This window comes from Garra rufa, chromosome 19 (genome assembly GCF_049309525.1).
Source record: "Garra rufa chromosome 19, GarRuf1.0, whole genome shotgun sequence".
Lineage (NCBI taxonomy): Eukaryota > Metazoa > Chordata > Actinopteri > Cypriniformes > Cyprinidae > Garra > Garra rufa.
This window is the reverse complement of record NC_133379.1, coordinates 22,841,906-22,863,503: the sequence shown is the minus strand read 5'-3', so window position 1 is coordinate 22,863,503 and position 21,598 is coordinate 22,841,906. Positions and strand designations below refer to the sequence as shown.

At 35.9% G+C, this 21,598-nt stretch overlaps 1 protein-coding gene across 6 annotated transcripts in view; it reads right to left on the bottom strand.

Moving 5' to 3' along the window:
* The window catches only part of ncam1a (neural cell adhesion molecule 1a), a 293,753-nt gene extending 276,847 nt beyond the window's left edge, over nucleotides 1–16,906 (bottom strand). For 3 of the 6 annotated variants that reach the window (XM_073824854.1, XM_073824855.1, XM_073824856.1), the window contains exon 1: nucleotides 16,694–16,905. In XM_073824854.1, the coding sequence (XP_073680955.1) occupies nucleotides 16,694–16,745 (52 nt within the window). In that variant the 5' untranslated portion in view covers nucleotides 16,746–16,905. Of the gene's footprint in view, nucleotides 1–16,693 lie in introns of all 6 variants that reach the window. The other 3 variants (XM_073824852.1, XM_073824853.1, XM_073824857.1) reach the window with 2 other exon arrangements.
* Nucleotides 16,907–21,598: the final 4,692 nt, after the last annotated feature.

Here is a 21,598-nt window from a genome sequence, read left to right as displayed (position 1 = left end):
ACAAACAAATGAGGAGGCCTCCTGGCTACAGAGATCAACAATCACACCTTCTTCAGCCTTTACAGCAATCTGCTGCACATCCATTGATGTTCCACTAAATGGTTTTCAATCGTCATAGATTTTCCCCACCTGGACCGAGTTTAAAAATAATCAGCTCAATACTGCCGAAGACCACCTGCCTTCTGTGCCGGTTAACCTAAGATAGGACACGTCTTTTATGGCTGGAAAGTAGTTTTTCAAGTGGTCTATTTCTGAAATATCACGTTAGTCCTAAAGTAAGAGCAAGGACCTGTTGACATCTGACATTTCAGGCTGGAATGTGAAAAACAAAGCAGAAAAATGCAATTTTAAAAGTCAGGAATGGTTAGAGGACATGCCATGGATATGTTTTTGCCTTTCGCCTATTCAGAATAAATAATATATGAGTCAAGATTAATAAATATTTTCCAGATTAGTCATACAAAATATGTTTGTTTTCATAATAATGACTCTTTCCTATGAATCAATGCTTACTCTTTCTTAACAACATTAATTTCCCTATCCATACTGTAGACAAAAGATACATGTAATCTAACTGAAACTACTGTGCGACATACAATCTGAGCTAATGACAAGGTACTGATCTATATACAGTTACACAAAGAAGGATTTCGGCCAATGAGATTAAAAGGCAAGTACTGCTATCTAGCAACCCAGCATAAAAATTAATGAAATTAATTCAAATTAAGAGATCAATAAATTATCTTGCTCATCACATCACACAATTGAGACTAATTAGGATGAAATTTAAATTTTCATCCTAATTCCGATTTTAATTTATACTTGTTAATTTTTAATTGCTTGTAATTGTGATTTTTTGTATCTTGTTAATATCATATGGAAGCCTGTTTCTGAAAAGAAAGGTTATTGCGACGACTTCTCACAATTCTTTTTTTCTTACAACTGCATAATACAAACTCACAATTCTGCCTTTTTATCTCAGAATTGAGATATAAACTCGCAATTGTGAGTTATAAAGTCAGAATTGCAAGATAAAAACTTGTAATTCTGACTATTTTACCCAGAATTGTCATATAAACTTCCAATTGGGGGCGTCATATAAACTCACAATTCTGACTTTTTTCTTATAATTGTCATATAAGCTCACAATTGAGAGAAATAAAGTCAAAATTGTGAGATAAAAACTTGCAATTCCGATTTTTTTCCCCTCTGAATTCTGAAATAAATTCGCAATTGCGAGTTATAATCGAGAGATAAAACCTCATAATTCAGAATTTTCTCAGGATTGTGATATAAACTTGCAATTGCGAGTAATAAAGTCAGAATTGCATGATAAAAAAACTCTGAAATTGTTTCCTCAGAATTGCGTGATATAAACTCACAATAACTTGCAATTCTGACATTCTAGCAAATGTGAGTTCATATCTCACAAATATTTCAACTTTCACTTCAGAATTGAGATATAAACTCGCAATTGCGAGTTATAAAGTCAAAATTGCAAGATAAAAACTCGCAATTCTAACTTTTTACTCAGAATTGAGATATAAACTCACAATTGCAAGTTATAAAGTCAGAATTGCATGATATAAACTCGCAATTCTGACTTTTTTACTCAGAATTTTCATATAAACTTGCAATTGAGTTATAAAGTCAGAACTGCATGATATAAACTCACAGTTCTGACTTTCTTCTAAGAATTGCATAATACAAACTTGCAATTCTGATTTTTTTTCTCATAAGCAAGATATAAAGTCCAATTTTGAGAGGAAAAAAGTCTATTTGAAGGGAAAAAGAGTTTTCTGCAAAAAGTCTTGTGAATTTATATCACACAATTTTGTAAATAAAAGCAATTGCAAGAAAAAAATTGATGTTCATAAGTTCTCATTGTGTCATTCCAAAACTGTACATTCCTTTTACTGTGGAAGACAAAAGACAACTTTAATTTTTGTTGGACCATACAAAAAAAGACAATGGTCACCAAAACAGTTTGTTTACCCACAATCTTCAGAATATCATATTTTGTGTTCCACAGAAGAAAGGAACCCATTGCGGTTTGGAATGACAAGAGAGAGAAAATAATGACAGAATCTTTTAAGTGAAAGTTCATCTTCTATCTCTTAAAAAAAAAAAATGACAGAAATCTTTCAAAATCCTTAAAGGGATGGTTCGGAGTAGAATTGACTTCATTGCTATGCACTCCGAAGCCCATCTAAATACCCCATCCGAAGTTTTTTTTACCTTAGTCGAACATTTATGGAGATATTAGAGTTTTTCGAATTGCTTGTTACAGGAGTGAATGGTACATGTGATGTATCTCGTAAATTGCACCACTAAACGTGCAAGTAATCTTACCAAACTTGTACAGTAGTGTAAATAGGTTATGTACTCACAAAACGCTGCATCAGCACATTTGTAAGTCCACCATGAGTGTTTTAAAAACACGTTTTACCCGAGAACTACTAGTCTCAAAAACTACAAGTCGACGTCACTTCCCTGGTTTGAAAAAAGCACGTAAAAGTCCTCCTACTACATCTGTGTGCATGTCAACTTGTAGGAGGACTTTTACGTGCTTTTTTCAAACCAGGGACGTAACGTCGACGTGTCGCCATTTGTAGTTTTTGAGACTAGTAGGGATTGGCTAAAACGTGTTTTTAAAACACTCATGGTGGACTTACAAATGTGCTGATGCAGCGTTTTGTGAGTACATAACCTATTTACACTACTGTACAAGTTTGGTAAGATTACTTGCACGTTTAGTGGTGCAATTTACGAGATACATCACATGTACCATTCACTCCTGTAACAAGCAATTCGAAAAACTCTAATATCTCCATAAATGTTTGACTAAGTAAAAAAAACTTCGGATGGGGTATTTAGATGGGCTTCGGAGTGCATAGCAATGAAGTCAATTCTACTCCGAACCATCCCTTTAAGAAGCTGGCTTCACAGAAGGGGTACGCACTGCTGCCAGAACCGAGAACATACATCGCTTATCTCAGGCTTCTCTTTCCTTTGTTCTTAAAACCTAAACAGATGTTCAAACCCAGGAGTTTGCGCCAGTGATCTAACAGATGCCCCTTCAGCTACTGTAACCCACAGGATACATGCAGGAATGAAAACCCTGGTTATGAAAACATCTCTTCAGAATACATAATCCACAGTAATGTTTCCATACACAGCAAAAGTAATTTCATACATCCATGATCAAGGGGAGTGAGAAAAATTACAGTGTTAAAAGAGCAGACACTCGTTTTTTTTTTTGGTGTAAATCCTTAACCTTTGTTGCTCAGAGTGCTGCCGTGGTGTCGCGTATAAAGAAGAGAAGACTATTTTTGTTCTTTATCACCTAAAACCTCTAAACTCCTTGGAAAAGACAGCCACTTTTACAGGAGTTCATCTCCCAGCAGGCCCCAGCCCTGCATCCCATCAAAACAAGAAGATAGAAGAAGGGATGGACGAATAAAACACCCCGCTTGTTTTTAGCCCAGGGCCAAGATTAATATGGCAAATATTATGGATGTTCGGCAGCACGCATCAAGACCATCACCTCAGTGGTTTTCGAAGCAAAAAAAAAAAACTATCAACCATATTTCAAAATCAGCAAAGCTGTTAGATTGAACTTGCCTTTTTCAATAACCTATACATTTTAAATTGATGGGAAGCAGTAAAGCAACTACATTTTTGCAGTTATGTAACAAAGGCTCAGTTACTTAAAAAAGAAGCACTTTTGGCAGCACTTTTAACAAGCTACAGTATGTCATAAATATGAGTACACCCCTCACATTTTAGCAACCATTTTAGTATATATTCTCAAGGGACAATACTATAGAAATCAAACTTGGATATATTAGAGTAGTCAATGTGCAGCTTGTATAGCAGTATAGATTTACTGCCCACTGAAAATTACTCAACATACAGCCATTATTGTCAAAATAGCTGGCAACAAAAGCGTACACCCTAAGTGAACTTGTCTAATGTGTCAATATATAGTTGTTAGCACCATTGTTATCTGGCACTGCCTTCATCCTGGGCATGGAATTGACCAGAGCTGGGATTGCTGCTGGGATCCTCTTCCACTCCTCAAGGAGCTGCTGGATGTTAGACACATGGTGCTTCTCCACCTTACGCTTGAGGATGCCCCACAGGCGCTTAATAGGGTTCAGGTCTGGATGGCCTTCAGCTTCCTCAGCAAGGCAGTTGTCATCTTGGTGGTGTGTTTAGGATCATTATCAAGCTGGAAATCTGCCGTTCGGCCTAGTTCCTGGAGGAAAGGCATCATGTTCTGCTTCAGAATGTTCTGTACATAATGGAATACATGTTTCCCTCAATGAACTACAGCTCCCCAGTACCAGCAGCACTCATGCAGCCCCAGACCATGATGCTACCACCACCATGCTTGACTGTAGGCAAGACACCATTTTCTTGGCACTCCTCACCAGGGCATCGCCACACATGCTGGACACCATCTGAGCCAAACAAGTTTATCTCATAGTTTCATCAGACCACAGGACATGATTCCAGTAATTCATGCTCTTGGACAGGTTGTCTTCAGCAAACTGTTTGCGGGCTTTCTTGTGAGCCATCTTCAGATGAGGATTCCTTCTGGGACGACGCCTATGCAAACTGACTTGTTGCAGTGCACGGCATATGGTCTAAGCACTGACAAGCTGACGTCTACTTCTGCAACCTTTAAAGCAATGCTGGCAGCACTCATGCATCTGTTTTTTGAAGCCAGGTTCTGCACCTGACGCACAGAACGAGTGCTAAACTTTGTTGAGCGACCTTTGCAAGGGCTGTTCCAAATGGAACCCATCTTAAAGAGAACCTTTGTATGACCCTGACCACTGTAGTGTAACTCGGTTTCAGGGTGTTACTGAACCTCTAATATCCTTGGCCATCTTTGTGGAGAGCAACAATTCTAATTCTCAAATCCTCTGAGAGTTCTTTGCCATGAGATGCCATGTTGAACATCCAGTGGTCAGTATGAGAGAATTGTACTTAATGCACCTAATTTTAACTGCTCTAATAGAAGATACACAACTTTGTATGGTCCTGTCAAGCAGACAAAAACATAAACATCATGAATAGGACATGTGCCTTCGCATGGTTAAACAACATACTGCTGTTATCATTTAGGGTGTACTCACTTTTGTTGCCAGCTATTTTAACAATAATGGCTGTATGTTGAGTTATTGTCAGAGGACAGTAAATCTATACTGCTATACAAGCTGCACATTGACTACTCTAAAATATATCCAAGTTTCATTTCTATAGTATTGTCCCTTGAGAAGATATCCTAAAATGGTTGCCGAAATGTGATCACTTTTGTGAGATACTGTATATTTGGTAATATCTCACGCCGTTAGTCAATAAACAAACATGCTCTTCTCAATGGTCCTCTATTACTCATGCCACGTCTGATTCATTGTGATTCATTAATTCGTTCAGACAAAATCTGGTTTAATAAATAAACTTCACATTAATTTAATTCCTTGAGCAGAAAACCATAATATAGCTAGATTAAATTGCAAATATGCAACTTCTTAAATGGTGGCTTGACTGTAGATGAAAATGTTAAATGATCTCACAGCTCACAGCTTGGCCAGCTATAGTTCTTCAGCAGTTTTCCTAACAATTGTGTTGAGGCAAAAACACTTTGGTCTGGCTGTGATTCAGGCGAGAGGAAAGACGAATGCCGAGAACAACGAAAGCACAGGAAAAGCAATCAAAGGTGAGGAGGCAATCACAGTGGCGACATCAGACTCTCCATATTCAACTGAATTGCCTACTATGGGAGCAATTGATTGTGTCAACAGCCATATGGCTTTGTGTTGGCGGGAAATGAATTACCGTACACTGGAACCACTCTGAATGCCCCGAGTCTCCTTCTACGATTTCATACAAGTAGCAAATCAAATGTCAAGGCCATGTACTACTACATTTCCAACCTGGGAACAGATTCATGGATACAGGCATGAAAATTAAACGCTTTGAGAATTTAGTCAAAACACAGAGAACGCAAATTCGTCCCCCCTCGAGAAAACTGCCAATGGCAACAATGCAACGGATTGCTAATACATTGACCACAAGTCTCAAAAAAGCATCTTGGCAGTAAATATGTGTGCTTGAAGTACGATTCTGCATTGCAAAATGCCCAGGAGACCAGAATGATCCTATCCATGTGGATTCATCAGTTATGCCATCATTTATTATGGTGTTGATGGCTAAAAGCAAAAAATGCACAAATACTGTGTATATATTTGCAATGAATGGTCGTCTGCGAGTAAAAAACCCACACCTGAAGGCTGTAAAAGCTCTGCAGTTTAAATTAGAATCAGGTTTGTCTGATCTGATTACATCAGCACGCCTGTGGCAGAATCAGATGTAATACTGCATTTGATAAGCAGTGGGAGACATACAAGCAGTCTTGTCCAAACTAAAAGCACTCAACCAGACAGGAAACACAGCGAGACAGACTGCTGAAAGATATTTTTGGATCTCAAATAAAAATTAAGACAGAAATGTGCTAAATATATTCGTATCACACTGCTTTTTGTGGACTTCAAGCTATACTTCTAATTCGAAGCTACTGTCTTTGTATTTGCTCTTGTACTTTGGCCCACCAACCCCCTTTGCATTCACTCTTTTGTCTCTCCTCAGGTTATTATTGTTCAAATTTAGGCCAGTGCTTGCAGGAATTCCAGAATGTTCTTTTTGAACATGAACTCACAGACTCCATCTAAAAGGACTATGGGTCTTCCACAGGCAAGCGTTTCATTATTAATGTCAGTTAAATGTTGTGATTTAGAGACATCTTTGAGGCATAGACTTTTCCAGTCACAGCTCCCAAATGTTAGAATCCTACATCTTTCTTAGAACAGTTGAATTCTTGTGTTGTAGTAGCATTCAGCAGTAAGAAAAAGTGGAATTTTATAAATCAATTGTTTCCAGAAATCTGTTAAAAACTGTAAAACTATTACAATTTAACAGTCTTTACTGTGACTTTTCATCAATTTAATGTGTCCTTGCTGAATAAAAGCATTAATTTCTTTCATAAAATCTATTGAAAATACAATAAAAACTGAAAAAAGTACAAAAAAAAAAATATTCAATTTAAAATAACTATTTCAATTCAATATATTTTGAAATATAAATTTTTTCCTGTGATGGCAAAGCTAAATTTTCAGCAGCCATAACTCCAGTGTTCAGTCTCATATAATCATCCGTAAATCTTTCTAATTTGCTGATATGGTTTTCAAGAAACATTTCTTATTATGTTAAACAAACAGTTTTCATGATTCTTTCAAAATGTCTATATAACTTTTCTTCAATTTATTATGTCTATGCTAAATAAAAGTAATAATTTCTTTCAAAAAAATCTATTAAAAATACAGTAAAAACAGAAAAAAATGTGAAATATTATTGCAATTTAAAATAAATTTGTTTCAATTTAATATATTTTGAAATATATTTTTTTCCTGTGATGGCAAAGCAGAATTTTCAGCATCCACTTCTCCAGTGTTCAGTCTCATATAATCATCCATTAATCTTTCTAATTTGCTGATATGGTTCTCAAGAAATATTCCTTATTATCAATGTTAAAAAATAGGTGTGCTGCTTCCTACAGTCGATTATTTTTCATTATGTCTTTACTGTAACTTTTCATTAATTTAGTTTGTCCTTGATGAATAAAAGCATTCATTTCTTTCAAAAAACTATTAAAAATACAGTAAAAACAGAAAAAATGTCAAATATTATAACTATTGAAAATAACTCTGTTCCATTTCAATATATTTTGAAATGTTATTTTTCCTGTGATGGCAAAGCTGAATTTTCAGCAGCCATTTTCCAGTGTTCAGTCTCATATAATCATCTGTAAATCTGTCTAATTTGCTGATACTGTTCTTAAGAAATATTTCTTATTATCAGTTAAAAAAACAGGTGTGCTGCTTCCTATTTTTGTGAAAACTGTGATGCAACTGATTTTTTTCGAGGTTATTTTTCATGATTCTTTTAAGATGTCTTAAGATGTGTAATTTTTGATCAATTTAATGTATTCTTGCTGAATAAAAGCATTCATTTCTTTCAAAAAATCTATCTTACAATGTCATATAATCATTCAGAAATCTTTCTAATTTGCTGATTTGTTTTGCAAGAAATATTATCAATGGTAAAACATTTATTAAAAATACAGTAAAAACAGAAAAAAATTCAAATATTATTACTATTGAAAATAACTTAGTTCCATTTCAATATATTTTTAAATGTTTTTTTTTTTTTCTGTGATGGCAGAGCTAAATTTCTCCAATGTTCAGTCTCATATAATCATCTGTAAATCGTTCTAATTTGCTGATATGGTTCTCAAGAAATATTTCTTATTATCAGTGTTAAAAAAACAGGTGTGCTGCTTCCTATTTTTGTGAAAACTGTGATGCAACTGATTTTTTTCAAGGTTATTTTTCATGATTCTTTCAAGACGTTTTTACTGTAATTTTTTATTAATTTAATGTGTCCTTGCTAAATAAAAGCAATAATTTTCTTTCAAAAAATCTAATAATGTCATATAATTATTCCCAAATCTTTCTAATTTGCTGATTTGTTTCTCAAAAAAATATTATTAATGTTAAAAAAAATGCTGCTTTCCATTATTGTCAAAACTGTGATGCAACTTTTTTCGAGATTATTTTTCATGTCTTTACTGTAGCTTTTCATTAATTTAATATGTCCTTGCTACATAAAAAGCATTCATTTCTTAAAAAAAATCAATTAAAAATACAGTAAAAACAGAAAAAATGTCAAATATTACTACAATTTTCAATAACTATGTTCTATTTATAAATATTTTGATTTTAATTTTCTCCAGTGTTCAGTCTCATATAATCATCTGTAAATCTTTCTAATTTGCTAATATGGTTCTCAAGAAATATTTTTTATGTTAAAAAAACAGGTGTGCTGCTTCCTATTTTTGTTGAAACTGTGATGCAGCTGTTTTTTTTTTTCAAGATCAAGTCTTTTAAGATGTCTTTACTGTAACTTTTCATCAATTTAAAGTGTCCTTGCTCTATAAAAGCATTCATTTATTTCAAAAAAGAGAAACTTACTGACCCCAAAATTGTAAAAGGAAGTATATAGAGAACTGAAACGTGACATAACATAAAAAAACAGTTCAATTCTATTTAATGTCAAGGTTCTGATCTAATTTAAATGTGCTTGTGCTCTTTATTGTGCTCACACTTGCTATACAGTATTACATCTCACTACACCATGGTACTGCCATGTTCGTTTGCTTCTTTCAAAGGAAAGAAACTGCCGATATGTAATATGATCACATACAAGCTATTACGCCACAATCAGGTAATATTTTAAGCTGCTAACTGCTTAAATCAAACCGATTAAGACAGGTCGCCATCACATATTACCTTTTGAAACTGCTTTTGGCAGTCATCTGGCATGACAAAATTAGCACAACACTTTTATCTCATTTCATCGTGACATTCACTAAAATGGCTGACTCTGAATGGATAAAGCTGTGAAAATAGTCCTATAATTATTCCGCTTGCCGCAAGCGGAGGGAAACAGTAACCTTGTGAAAGTGCTTGGGGCTGCTCTTGTTTGAACACAGTGTGGTAAGGAACTCGAAGTATGCGCAGACTTTGTTTTTGGTGGTTTTAACCGGAAATCTACTCCAAATTCCTTGAAGCGGGGTACAATAAAGTTGAATCTCTGGACTGCAGCATCTGAATGTTATTACCATCACAAAAGCCTACAGAAGAGCTAGAAGAAAATGTTTAAAGTTCAACGAAATGCATTATTTACACTCCTAAAACTAAAGGATACAAAAGGGTGTTTTTGCAGTGACGCCATATGAACCATTTTTGGTTCCCCAAAGAACCTTTCAGTGAACAGTACCTAAAAGAACCCTAAAGAAACTCAAAATAAATGTTTTGACTATAAAGAACCTTTTCTGCATTTGAAAGGGTTCACGGATGTTCAAGGTTCTTCACAGAACCATTGATGCCAATAAAGAACCAAATGTGACCCTGGATCACTAAAGTAGCAGTATATTTGTAGCAATAGCCAAAAATACATTAAATGGGTCAAAATGAAATTTTTCTTTTATGCCAAAAATCATTAGGGTATTAAGTAAAGATCACGTTCCATTAAGATATTTTGTAAATTTCCTACCATAAATATATCAAAACTTAATTTTTTTTAGTAATATGCATTGCTAAGAACTTCATTTGAACAAATTTATAGGCTATTTTCTCAATATTTTGACTTTTTTGCACCCTCAGATTCCAGATTTTCAAATAGTTGTATCTCAGAAAACTTTAGTCCTATCCTAACAAACCAAACATCAATGGAAAGTCTATTTATTATTTAGCGTTTAGATTATGTATAAATCTCAGTTTAAAAAAAAAAAAAACCTTATGACTGATTTTGTGGTCCAGGGTCACAAATATCAAAAACACGCATGATGGAGAGGAACCAACAGGGATACATTCAAACACAGTAGTCTACATTATGATCTAGTGCCTGTTGGATGGTGTCACAACCATTGCTAAGCATTACAACATAACAGATGAGTCATTCAATGGGATTAAGGGACTTTCAAGCTGCACCTTAAAGGTGAAGGTGTAATTTCTATGCCCCCGGAGACACCAAAGGGAACGGCAATCTGTTTGTTTGAGCCAGAGGAGGTCTATAATACTTGGAGAAAGCCATACATTAGCGTTTCCATTCATCTCAATGGCAGTTTCTCGGCTAGCACAGGCTCCCCTGGAAGTATGTGATTTGAAATCTGTCACCTTTGCTCTTGCATTCAATTCTGGGCATTCTAGTTCTGTATTTAATACTTCAAAGATTTAGATTGAAAATTGCATCGTGTCACAACAATGCAAAGAGCATGATTCTAACTATGCATTTAAATGTGACCCTGGACTACAAATCCTATGATAAGGGTAATTGCAATTTAGATTTATACATAAATATAGATTTCCATTGATGTATGAGCAAAAGATATAGAGAAAATCGCCTTTAAACTTGTCCAAAGAAGTTCTTAGCAATGCATATTACTAATCAAAAATTACATTTTGATATATGATAGGAAATTTACAAAATATCTTCATAGAACATGATCTTTACTTAAAGGGATACTTCACCCAAAAATTAAAATTTGATGTTTATCTGCATACCCCCAGGGCATCCAAGATGTAGGTGACTTTGTTTCTTCAGTAGAACACAAAGATTTTTAACTCAAACCGTTGCAGTCTGTCAGTCATATAATGGCAGTCAATGGGACCCATTGCTTTGAAAGTCAAAAAAACATACACAGACAAAACCAAATTAAACCCTGCGGCTTGTGACGATACGTTGAGGTCTTAACACACAAAACAATTGGTCTGTGCAAGAAACTGAACAGTATTTATATCATTATGTTATCTGCCTTAAACATGTTCACAACAGTGTGTTAGGACCTCTATGTATTGTCACGAGCAGCAGGGTTTCATTTGGTTTTGTCTGTGCATGTTTTTTTGACTCTCAAAGCCATGGGATCGATTGACTGCCATTATATGACTGACAGACTGCAATGGTTTGAGTGAAAAATCTTTGTTTGTGTTCTACTGAAGAAACAAAGTCCTGGGAGAAAGCAGATAAACATCAAATTTTCATTTTTGGGAAAACTATCCCTTTAATATCCTAAGGATTTTGGGCATTAAATAACCAATACTTTTGACCCATACAATGTATTTTTGGCTATTGCTACAAATATACCCAGTCTACTTAAAGGAGTAGGTTACTTTCAGAACAAAAATTTACAGATAATGTACCCACCCCCTTGTCATCCAAGATATTAATATTTTTCAGTCGTAAGGAAAGTATGTTTTTTGAGTAAAACATTTCAGGATTTCTCGCCATATAATGGACTTCTATGGTGCCCCGAGTTTGAACTTCCAAAATGCAGCTTCAAAGGGCTCTAAACGATCAAAGCCGAGGAAAAAAGGGTCTTAATCCAGCAAAATTATGGGTTATTTTCTAAAAAGAAATTACAAGTTATATACTTTTTAACCTAAATCGCTCTTCTTGTCTAGCTCGGCAGGACGAGCGTTTGAGATAAAAAAGTATATAAGTTGTAAATATTTTTAGAAAATAACTTACCGTTTCGCTAGATAAGACCCTTCTTCATTTAAAGCCCTTTGAAGCTGCATTTAAACTGCATTTTGGAAGTACAAACTCAGGGACAACATAGAAGTCCATTATATGGAGAGAAATCATGAAATATTTTCCTCAAAAAAACACCATTTCTTTACGACTGAAGAAAGAAAGACACGAACATCTTGGATGACAAGGAGGTAAGTGCATTATCTGTAAATTCTTGTTCTGAAAGTGAACTACGCCTTTAAGACTCGTTTTGTGGTCCAGGGTCACAAATGTCTTTAGTTTTACACTTCTGTCTGGTGCCATTAGAGGTGCAGAAAAGACACTTTAAATTTCCATGAGCCAGCAAAGCAAAGAGGAACTGAGGCAGAAGGTTGTGTTTAAATGTGGGGGGTGTAAGACAATGTTTACACTTCTCGAAGTTGCCTCTCGGCCTGCGACTTCAGGAGGCCCTTCTACTTGAATTAGGAGAAATCCTTTCAGAGATGGGTTGCAGGGATCAGGGGGTGGCTTTTCAGCATGACAAAACCAAACCCATTTCCCTCCTTTTTTTTTTTTTCTTTTTTTCCCTCCAACACTCTACAGGACGCCTTCGGAGCTTACACAATGCAAATCAGTCTGAGCCCCCTTTCAGAGAGTGATTAATATGCATAGACGGCCCATCTTTATCAAACAGCACAAAATGGAAAACAACTGGAGAACATTTGGGACGATTGGATTTCAGTCAGCTTGCGCAAAATAAAATTAATACATTTTTACAAGACGGAGTCACAGTGTGAACAGTACAGCATGAAAGCATTAAAATGTTTTGATCTGGTGAAGCATCCAGCGATCCTACAGCATGGGGGCAAATCTCTCTACCAGATCACAATTCCTTTCAGCTCTGATCTGACGCTTGTGTTTTCATTGGCATGGGTCTTAGTAAAGCAATACTCTTAGAAAATGCACCATACAGAAGGACTCTGAATCGAGAGGTTCAGAGGTGGACCCTTTACCAGCAGAGATAAAATATCTGGTCAAATTTAATGAGACTTTTAAGACTAGTGATAAATCCATTCTATTATAACGCAGAATTATTCAGCAGGAATATATTCTTTTAGAAAATATAGAGAACTTGCCATTCATTTATGTAGCATAAAGAAGATACGTCCTTGAGTTGAAATCAGTTGATTTAATTAGTCTATCTATGAACCAAAAAGTTTTTAAAAAACTGAGCATTGAACTTTAGAATTGAACAAAAACACCAATAATGATAAAACAGAAACTCTCTTTTTCTCTCTCCCAGTACTTTCATACTAGCTTTGAACTTGCCACAGATGGAGGACTTCCAGATGTTCACCATCTTGCAATTGTTTCTTTATTTTCCTTCAAGTGTTAACTAATCTACTACTCTGCCCTCCTCCTGAGGTCATGGACATGTACTATATTTAAAGCCCTCTAAACCTCTTTTATTTCTCTTCAAACTTCTTCAGAGGCTTCTGTTTAAGACTCCCTATTTGGCTCTTTGTACTTTTAATACATTGAAGCACAGCCTGAAGAAAAGCAGTTATTTGCGATGTGGGGATATGGGTATTTGTCTGTATTCAGCACACGCAAACAGCTCTCTGTCAACATCAACATGTCAGCACCATACAGCAGTATGTGCCTCTACACTATAACAGTCACTTTCGTGATATATAGAGATAAGGAGTGGCGGGGGTGAGGGAGCAAAAAAAGGAATGACAGATGCAGGTGTTCTGTACTGTTACACCTCAAAAGCATTGTTTAAACCAGCACATGCTCTAAAACTGTTAATATTATTTCAAGGCCTCACTCTCTGTGCTTTAAAGATGTATTTCAAATACTGTACTTTCTCTTTTACCCATACATACTGTGGTATAGTCGGGTGAGAAACTGAAACAACATTTAGACCTTAGCTAGACATAAGCACATCTTATACCTTATAATCAACAATTACATTTTTTTCATATCTATGTGTGACCCAGGACCAGTCATAAGAGTCAATATTTGGCCGAGATACAACTATTTGGAAATCTGGAATCTGAGGGGGCAGAACAATCAAAATACTGAAAAAAAACGCCTTTAAAATTGTTCAAATGAAGCTCTTAGCAATGCATATTATAGTACATATAAAAAAATAAAGTTTTAATATATTTATGGTAGGAAATTGACTAAATATCTTCATGGAACATGATATTTACTTAATATAGTGATTTTAGGCGATACTTCTGACCCATACAATGTATTTTTGCCTATTGCTACAAATATACCCTTACTACTTTTGTGGTCCAGGGTCACATATAACATCATACATAACTCCTGAATACTGACTGAAAGAAGATCAACTTCCGAACATTTCATTAAACAATAACTGTACTGAAATCAATGATAAATTCACAAATTCCACCATTCATGTATGAGACTGCACTTTTTTAAACATCCTGTCCTAATTACACGCAAATTAAAGACACTTTCTATAACCTGCCAAGCACACCAGGACAAACTCCCACACCTGCTAGGAGGAACCTCAAACCTGCTCAAACCAGCTGCGAGGTTTGTGAAGTCCTGCCACGACAAAAGGGCAGCCAGTGGGACAGGACCACCGACTGGAAAATAACATCATCCCTCTGCATCATGCATACAGATTATAACCACTAACGGCTGAACAACACCACTCCATTTCAACAAGCGCAAATATGATATACAATCTGTGTCAAGTGCATACATGAACGTATACATATGCATATGCATACATATATCTGTATTACATATGTGACCCTGGACCACAAAACCAGTCTTAAGCAGCATGGGTATATTTGTAGCAATAGCCAAAAATACATTGTATGGGTCAAAATGATAAATTTTTCTTTTATGCTAAACATCATTAGGATATTATGCAAAGATCATGTTCCATGATGATATTTTGTAAATTTCCTACGGCAAATATATTGAAACTAAATTTTTGATTAGTAATATGCATTGCTAAGAACTTCATTTGGACAACTTTAAAGGCGATTTCCTCAATATTTAGATTTTTTTCACCCTCAGATTCCAGATTTTAAAATATTGTCCTACCCTAACAAACCATACATCAATAAACAGCTCATTTATTCAGCTTTCAAAAACACTGTGGTCCAGGGTCACATATTTGTTTAAAGCACTGCAGTTGTGTGTATACCATATGCTAATCTAATTAAAAATCTATTAACATCTGGGTAAATATAGTATGAGATAAATGGCTATTTGCATTATTTTTCACTTCTTTTCTTATTTTTTTAACCAAGACATCTTTAAATGTTATATATGTGTGCAAATATATGTGCATAATGCTTTGGCAATGTAAAGCTTCTGTTTTGCCATGAGAACGCAAGGTGGGGGGAAGGAGGGAGAGGGAGGGGGAGGGGGTGACAGAATATAATTCATTCCCGCCCAAGCCTTACTCCCTGATTGGCTAGAAATGATCATCCATGCATTCGAATTATTTCCCGAATAATCACATGAAACATTTTTGGAACGGTTCCATTTATCATTCTTATTTACGCATCGTGCTAATAAATCACACTTTCGCTTAGTTTCCTAATTGGCTGCCTGGTCTGCTTATAAACAGCCTGGATATTCATTATACATGCATGAGAAGTGCAACTTCAGTGTTTAAAGGGACAGTTCAGGTATTTACTCACACTCATGTTGGTTTAAACCCGTTTAACTTACTTGGTTTCTTCAGTGGGACACAAAAAAGAGGCAAAAGGTTAGAGACTTCGAGTCTTAGTCACCGTTCACTTACACAGCATCTCTTTCCATACAATGAGAGTGAATAGTGACTGAGTCTGTCAGTCTAAAAACATTTCGTTCTGCCTTGAAGAAAGTGAGTCGTAGAGGTTCGAAATAACATAAAGGTGAATACATGCTTAGTTTTCATTTCTCGCTGAACTATCCCTTCAAGGATAAAGTAACTGACAGATAATGCAGAGATGTTCCAGACAGTCGCTCAACACGAGCGCTCTCGGCTGCGCCTCAGCAGCACCACCGTGACCATCCCGAATGTGAACACACGGATGAAAACACACACATTAAAAACAGCACAAAATAAACTTTGGCTGGTTATTTTGACGGATAAGCTGGCGATATGTTTACACAACACACCAGATGGTTGTTTTTCCTGTCTCCCAACACAAATCTCAAAGGAGCCAATGCGCAGTGATGTCCACACAACCATAAACAACGCGATTTCGCGCTCTCAAAATGTTAAGAATCACTCTTAGAGGTACGGTTTGTTTTTAAACAAGGATGCGAGACTTTATATCCCACATAACTGGTGCCAAACTGCCAGGGATGAAAATAACAGTTTGTTTTATATAGATATAAACCGAGGCAGTTTGCAAAGCTGTACCACTGAATGAACTCGAACTGCCTCGCATCCTCATCCTCACGCACGCAGTAACTGCTTCAGTGCTGTGGAGACAACGCACCAGGACAAACAAGGATGCGAAAGGATACAGTCTAACACAGTGCAACTGATACAAGTGCATCTTACCTGCATAACCAAGGAAAAGCAATGTCCAAATGAGATCCCGTATCTGAAGCATTGCAATCTCTTCCAAAGGTATGCTCCGTGTAGAATAGGTAGAGTTGGTTCAGTTATTATCTAAATGACTACGATGCTTTGTCACTGTTTCAGGTTGCTGTGATATCATGAATTGGTCCTCAGCCTTTGACACAGAATGCGCTCCGAGCAGCACAGCGAATGAGTGACAAGAGCCGCAGCACGCACAACACGAATTCATCCGCCAGCGCCAGCGTATGTGGAGCGCGCTGGATGCGCGGGCATAAACTAGTGCGCGCACTTTATTCAGTCTGGTGCCGCTGCAAATCACAAACAGCAGATGGTGCGCTCGGAAAATCTCGTCATGGACTGCCAGGGTTATGCGGATTAGGAATTCTTATAAACTCGACAATGGTTACCGGTATTCAAAGGCGGGTTTTGTTTCCCCTCACCAGGCGCATTATATGAGTATAAAGCGGATGTGTGCTGCATGCAACGCAGTGCTATTTTAATCACAGTTCTTTCACCTACTGTATATTGCAGGTCCTTAAGCAACTGCAAGTAAAAGCAGATCAAACAAACAGAATGCAACCTGTTTAATTGATTTAATTAACCTTCATTCCTAGGACAAATACATTTTTGGTAGCATATTATATGGGACAAAATAGTACATGAAAAGATGAAATGTTCACAGAAAAGGGCTAAATAAATAGCAGGAGATTAAACTGTATCAAATGCTGATTGTAAATTATAAACACAGAAGCAAATATACACTGCCATTCAAAAGTTTGAGATCAGTAAGATTGATTTTTTTATGCTTTTAAAGAATTCTCTTTGTGAAATATTATTACAGTTAATGTTTTTCTATTTTAATATATTTTAAAATATTTACTCCTGAGATGCACAGCTGAATTTTCAGCATCATTACTCCAGTCTTCAGTGTCATATGATCCTTTAGAAATCATTCTAGTTTGCTGATTTATTATCAGTGTTGAAAACAGTTGTGCTGCTTAAAATGCACAAATAGCTTCTTTAAATAAACATTAAAAATGTAGCTGGTCCCAAACATTTGAACTACATTGTAAATCAATCACTCTTAAATAACATTTATTCAACCTGGTTTTGTTAAACATTCATATTTATTGTACTTCAGTGAAACACAAAATAAGCTATTTTGAAGCTGAATTCTAAGTTGCTAAATAGTTTTCGGGCAGAAGAATGCTAAACAAATAACAGTAAATTATTTAAATAATTAATAAGATATTCACAGATCCACAAATAAATATGAAATCTAGTTTATTAAATCTATATTGTATTTGATCAATTTTAATTTCATTTTAGTAATTCATTTTATATTACATGTATTACTTCGTTAATTTCAAATAAATAATTTTGTATTTAGAATATGTGAGAAACCTAAAGACTCAACAATGTACTTACAGTAGCTTTCAGATCCGCTTTTGGTGACAGAGGTAAAAGGGAAGATATATGGCGTGTGATTTACCAATGTCCTGGTTTTGTCCCGTGAAAAGGTCAATAACAATAATTCCCTATAGGACAGGAGTTGCATGAGGGGAGCATTGCTTCAGACTTATCTAAGTAATTTGTAGCTGGGTGTGAAACTGCATTCCATGAACTGTCAGAGGTTAGAGAGAAGAGAGCTCCTCCATCTCCGTTTTCAATCAGAATTCCTCCCGGTGAGGTGAAAGCATAGCAAATTCTTCCACACACACTTCTATGGCGGATTGACATACACTACGGGGATGAGGCATTTAAGGATAGAGTACTTAAATTGCCCCTCTGAATGCTGGAGAAAAAAGAAAAATGCAGACATAGTTAGTCTCTTTCATCATAGGGAGTGATGTGGAGGGAAATGGCAGCATGGGTTCGTAGCTCTTCAGTGGAAATGTTTGTTTACGTTTTAAACTTCAGAATATCTTATTAAGGGCTGATTTAAGAAAATAAGCATACTGTGTATTTCAGAGTGGTGATAGATAGATACATAGATGAAGATAAATAGAGACATGGATAAATAGAGGCATGGATGGATGGATAAAAAGACGGACGATGAATGGATATATAGCCACATAGAGCAAAAGATAGATATATGAAAAGAGTCATGGATGGAACAATTCATCAACAGATTGATATGATCGATGAATGGATGAATGGACAGATAAAAAAGGATGGACAAATGGATAGATGGATGGATGGACAGCTAGATAGAGCAATAGATAGATAGATGAAAAGAGACATGGATGGATCAATCAACCGATAGATTGATATGATGTATGGATGGACAGATAAAAAGAAAGGATGGATAGCTAGATGGATCAAGATGGATGGATGGATGGATGGATGGATGGATGGATGGACAGACGGACGGATGGATAGATGGATAGCTAGATAGAGCAATAGACAGTTGGAAAGAGACATGGATGGATGGATGGATGGATTGATCGATAGATTGATTGAGCAATAGATTGATATATAAAAAGGGACCTGGATGGATCAAGATTGATATGAAGGATGGAAGGATGGATGGACTGATAGATAGATATAGATAGATAGATAGATAGATAGATAGATAGATAGATAGATAGATAGATAGATAGATAGATAGATAGATAGATAGATAGATAGATAGATAGATAGATAGATAGATAGATAGATGGAGAGCTAGAAACAGTGATATATATTTAGAAAGAGACTTGGATGGATTGATCAATAGATTGATATGATGGATGGATTAACAGATAAAAAGTGGGATGAATAATGAAAGGATGGATAGATGAATAGATGGATGGATGGTCAGCTAGATATAGCAATAGATAGAGACATGGATGGATCAATCAACTGATAGATGGATGGATGGATGGATGGATGGATGGATGGATGAACAGACGGACAGACAGACAGACAGATGGATGGATGGATGGATAGCTAGATAGAGCAATAGATAGTTGGAAAGAGACATGGATGGATGGATTGATCGATAGATTGAAATGAGAGATGGATGGATGGATGGATGATAAATGAACAGATGAATGGATGGACAGCTAGAAAGAGCAATAGATTGATATATAAAAAGGGACGTGGATGGATCAAGATTGATATGAAGGATGGAAGGATGGATGATGGATGGACTGACAGATAGATAGATAGATAGATAGATAGATAGATAGATAGATAGATAGATAGATAGATAGATAGATAGATAGATAGATAGATAGATAGATAGATAGATAGATAGATAGATAGATAGATTATATGATGGATGGATTAACTGATAAAAAGAGGATAAATGGATGGATGGTTGAAAAAAAGGATAGACGATGGACAGATCAAAGATCAAAAGATGGATAGATATATACATGGATGGATGGATGAATGGATGGATGGATGGATGGACAGACAGACTAATAGATGGATACGTAGATACATTTATAAAGATGGATGGACAGATGATAGCTAGATAGGGCAATAGATATTTGGAAAGAGACATGGATGGATGGATTGATCGATAGATTGATATGATGGATTAACAGATAAAAAGAGGGATGAAGGGATGGATGATGGATGGATGGATATATAGTATAGTAAAAAAAGATGGATGATAGATGGATGGAAGGATGGACATATCAAAGATCAAAAGATGGATCGATATATAGAAAGATGAATGGATGGACAGATAGAGAGGGAGAGAGATAGAGGCATTGACAGAGAGACAGATTGATTGATTTTACTCTTTTAACTTAATTTAAACCAAAATAAAGAACAAAAACATTATGTTCACCTTATATATGTACGTGTCTTATTTCTTATTGTGTGACATTTCACAAACCACTACCCAAAGAAAATCTCATTAAGCACAATGACTACGAGAAGCCATGAACTATGTACACCACGTTTATTTATAGCTAACAGACAGCGTAAAGAAAGGCAATGAAGCCGTCTGGGTATTCACAATAACTCTTAATAGCACATTTAATCCTGAAACTGATTCCACTGTACTCAGGACTGATGACTGACAGATGCACTTCCTTGTGTTCCCCTCCATCAAGTCATTGCTCAATTTATTTTGCGCTCTAACACAGATGTAAAGATTAATCTCTGCGCTTCACTGAGATTCTATTTGTTCCCCTCTGTCGTTTCAAACTTGTCCCTTTTTCAATAAACAAGGCGCGTGGAGTTTGAAGGCACAGCCTGCAGGGGACGTTTCAGGATGAGAGCTACTGAGGGGCTGGTAATGAATGATGACCCTACTTTTGTTTCGCACAATCTCTGCTCATCTCTCAAAGCTAACAAGGCCTTAAGACTTAAAAGCAGTCGCTCCACCAGACGAATAGACTTGAAAACTATCAAAGTTTAACCTTATATCCTGTCTCACAGCAAATGAAGATTTCCTAAGCATACTTTCCAATCGCAGGCTTATAGAGTCTTGTAATTCTCATTCATTTGTCAATATAAGGAATATGAATTTATTCACAAACAATAAAAATCCTTGTTAACGTGACTGTTGTTCAGAAAGTTGCTGATAACAGATTTCAGCGCTCTTGAAAGCATATGTATACCTCAGTTCCAACTCATAGACAAATGAGTTGAGCATTAAAGTTATCAGGCTGTTGAGCAGATGGGGGTAAGGCATTATATTCTGGCTCATCTAATTACTCTGAACTGCAAAATTACACATGTAATAATGCGCTAAACCATTGTGGCATGAGTCCCTATATGATCATAAATGCTTAATGTTAATATGCTTCAGCTGTGCCAAATGGCACCGAGCAAACACAGCTTTATTTTTGTGACAGTGAAAACATAAATAGCTTCATGGATTGAGTAGAATATATACTGTATTTCAACATAGGGTTTTGAGTCATTCAGAGTTGAATTGGG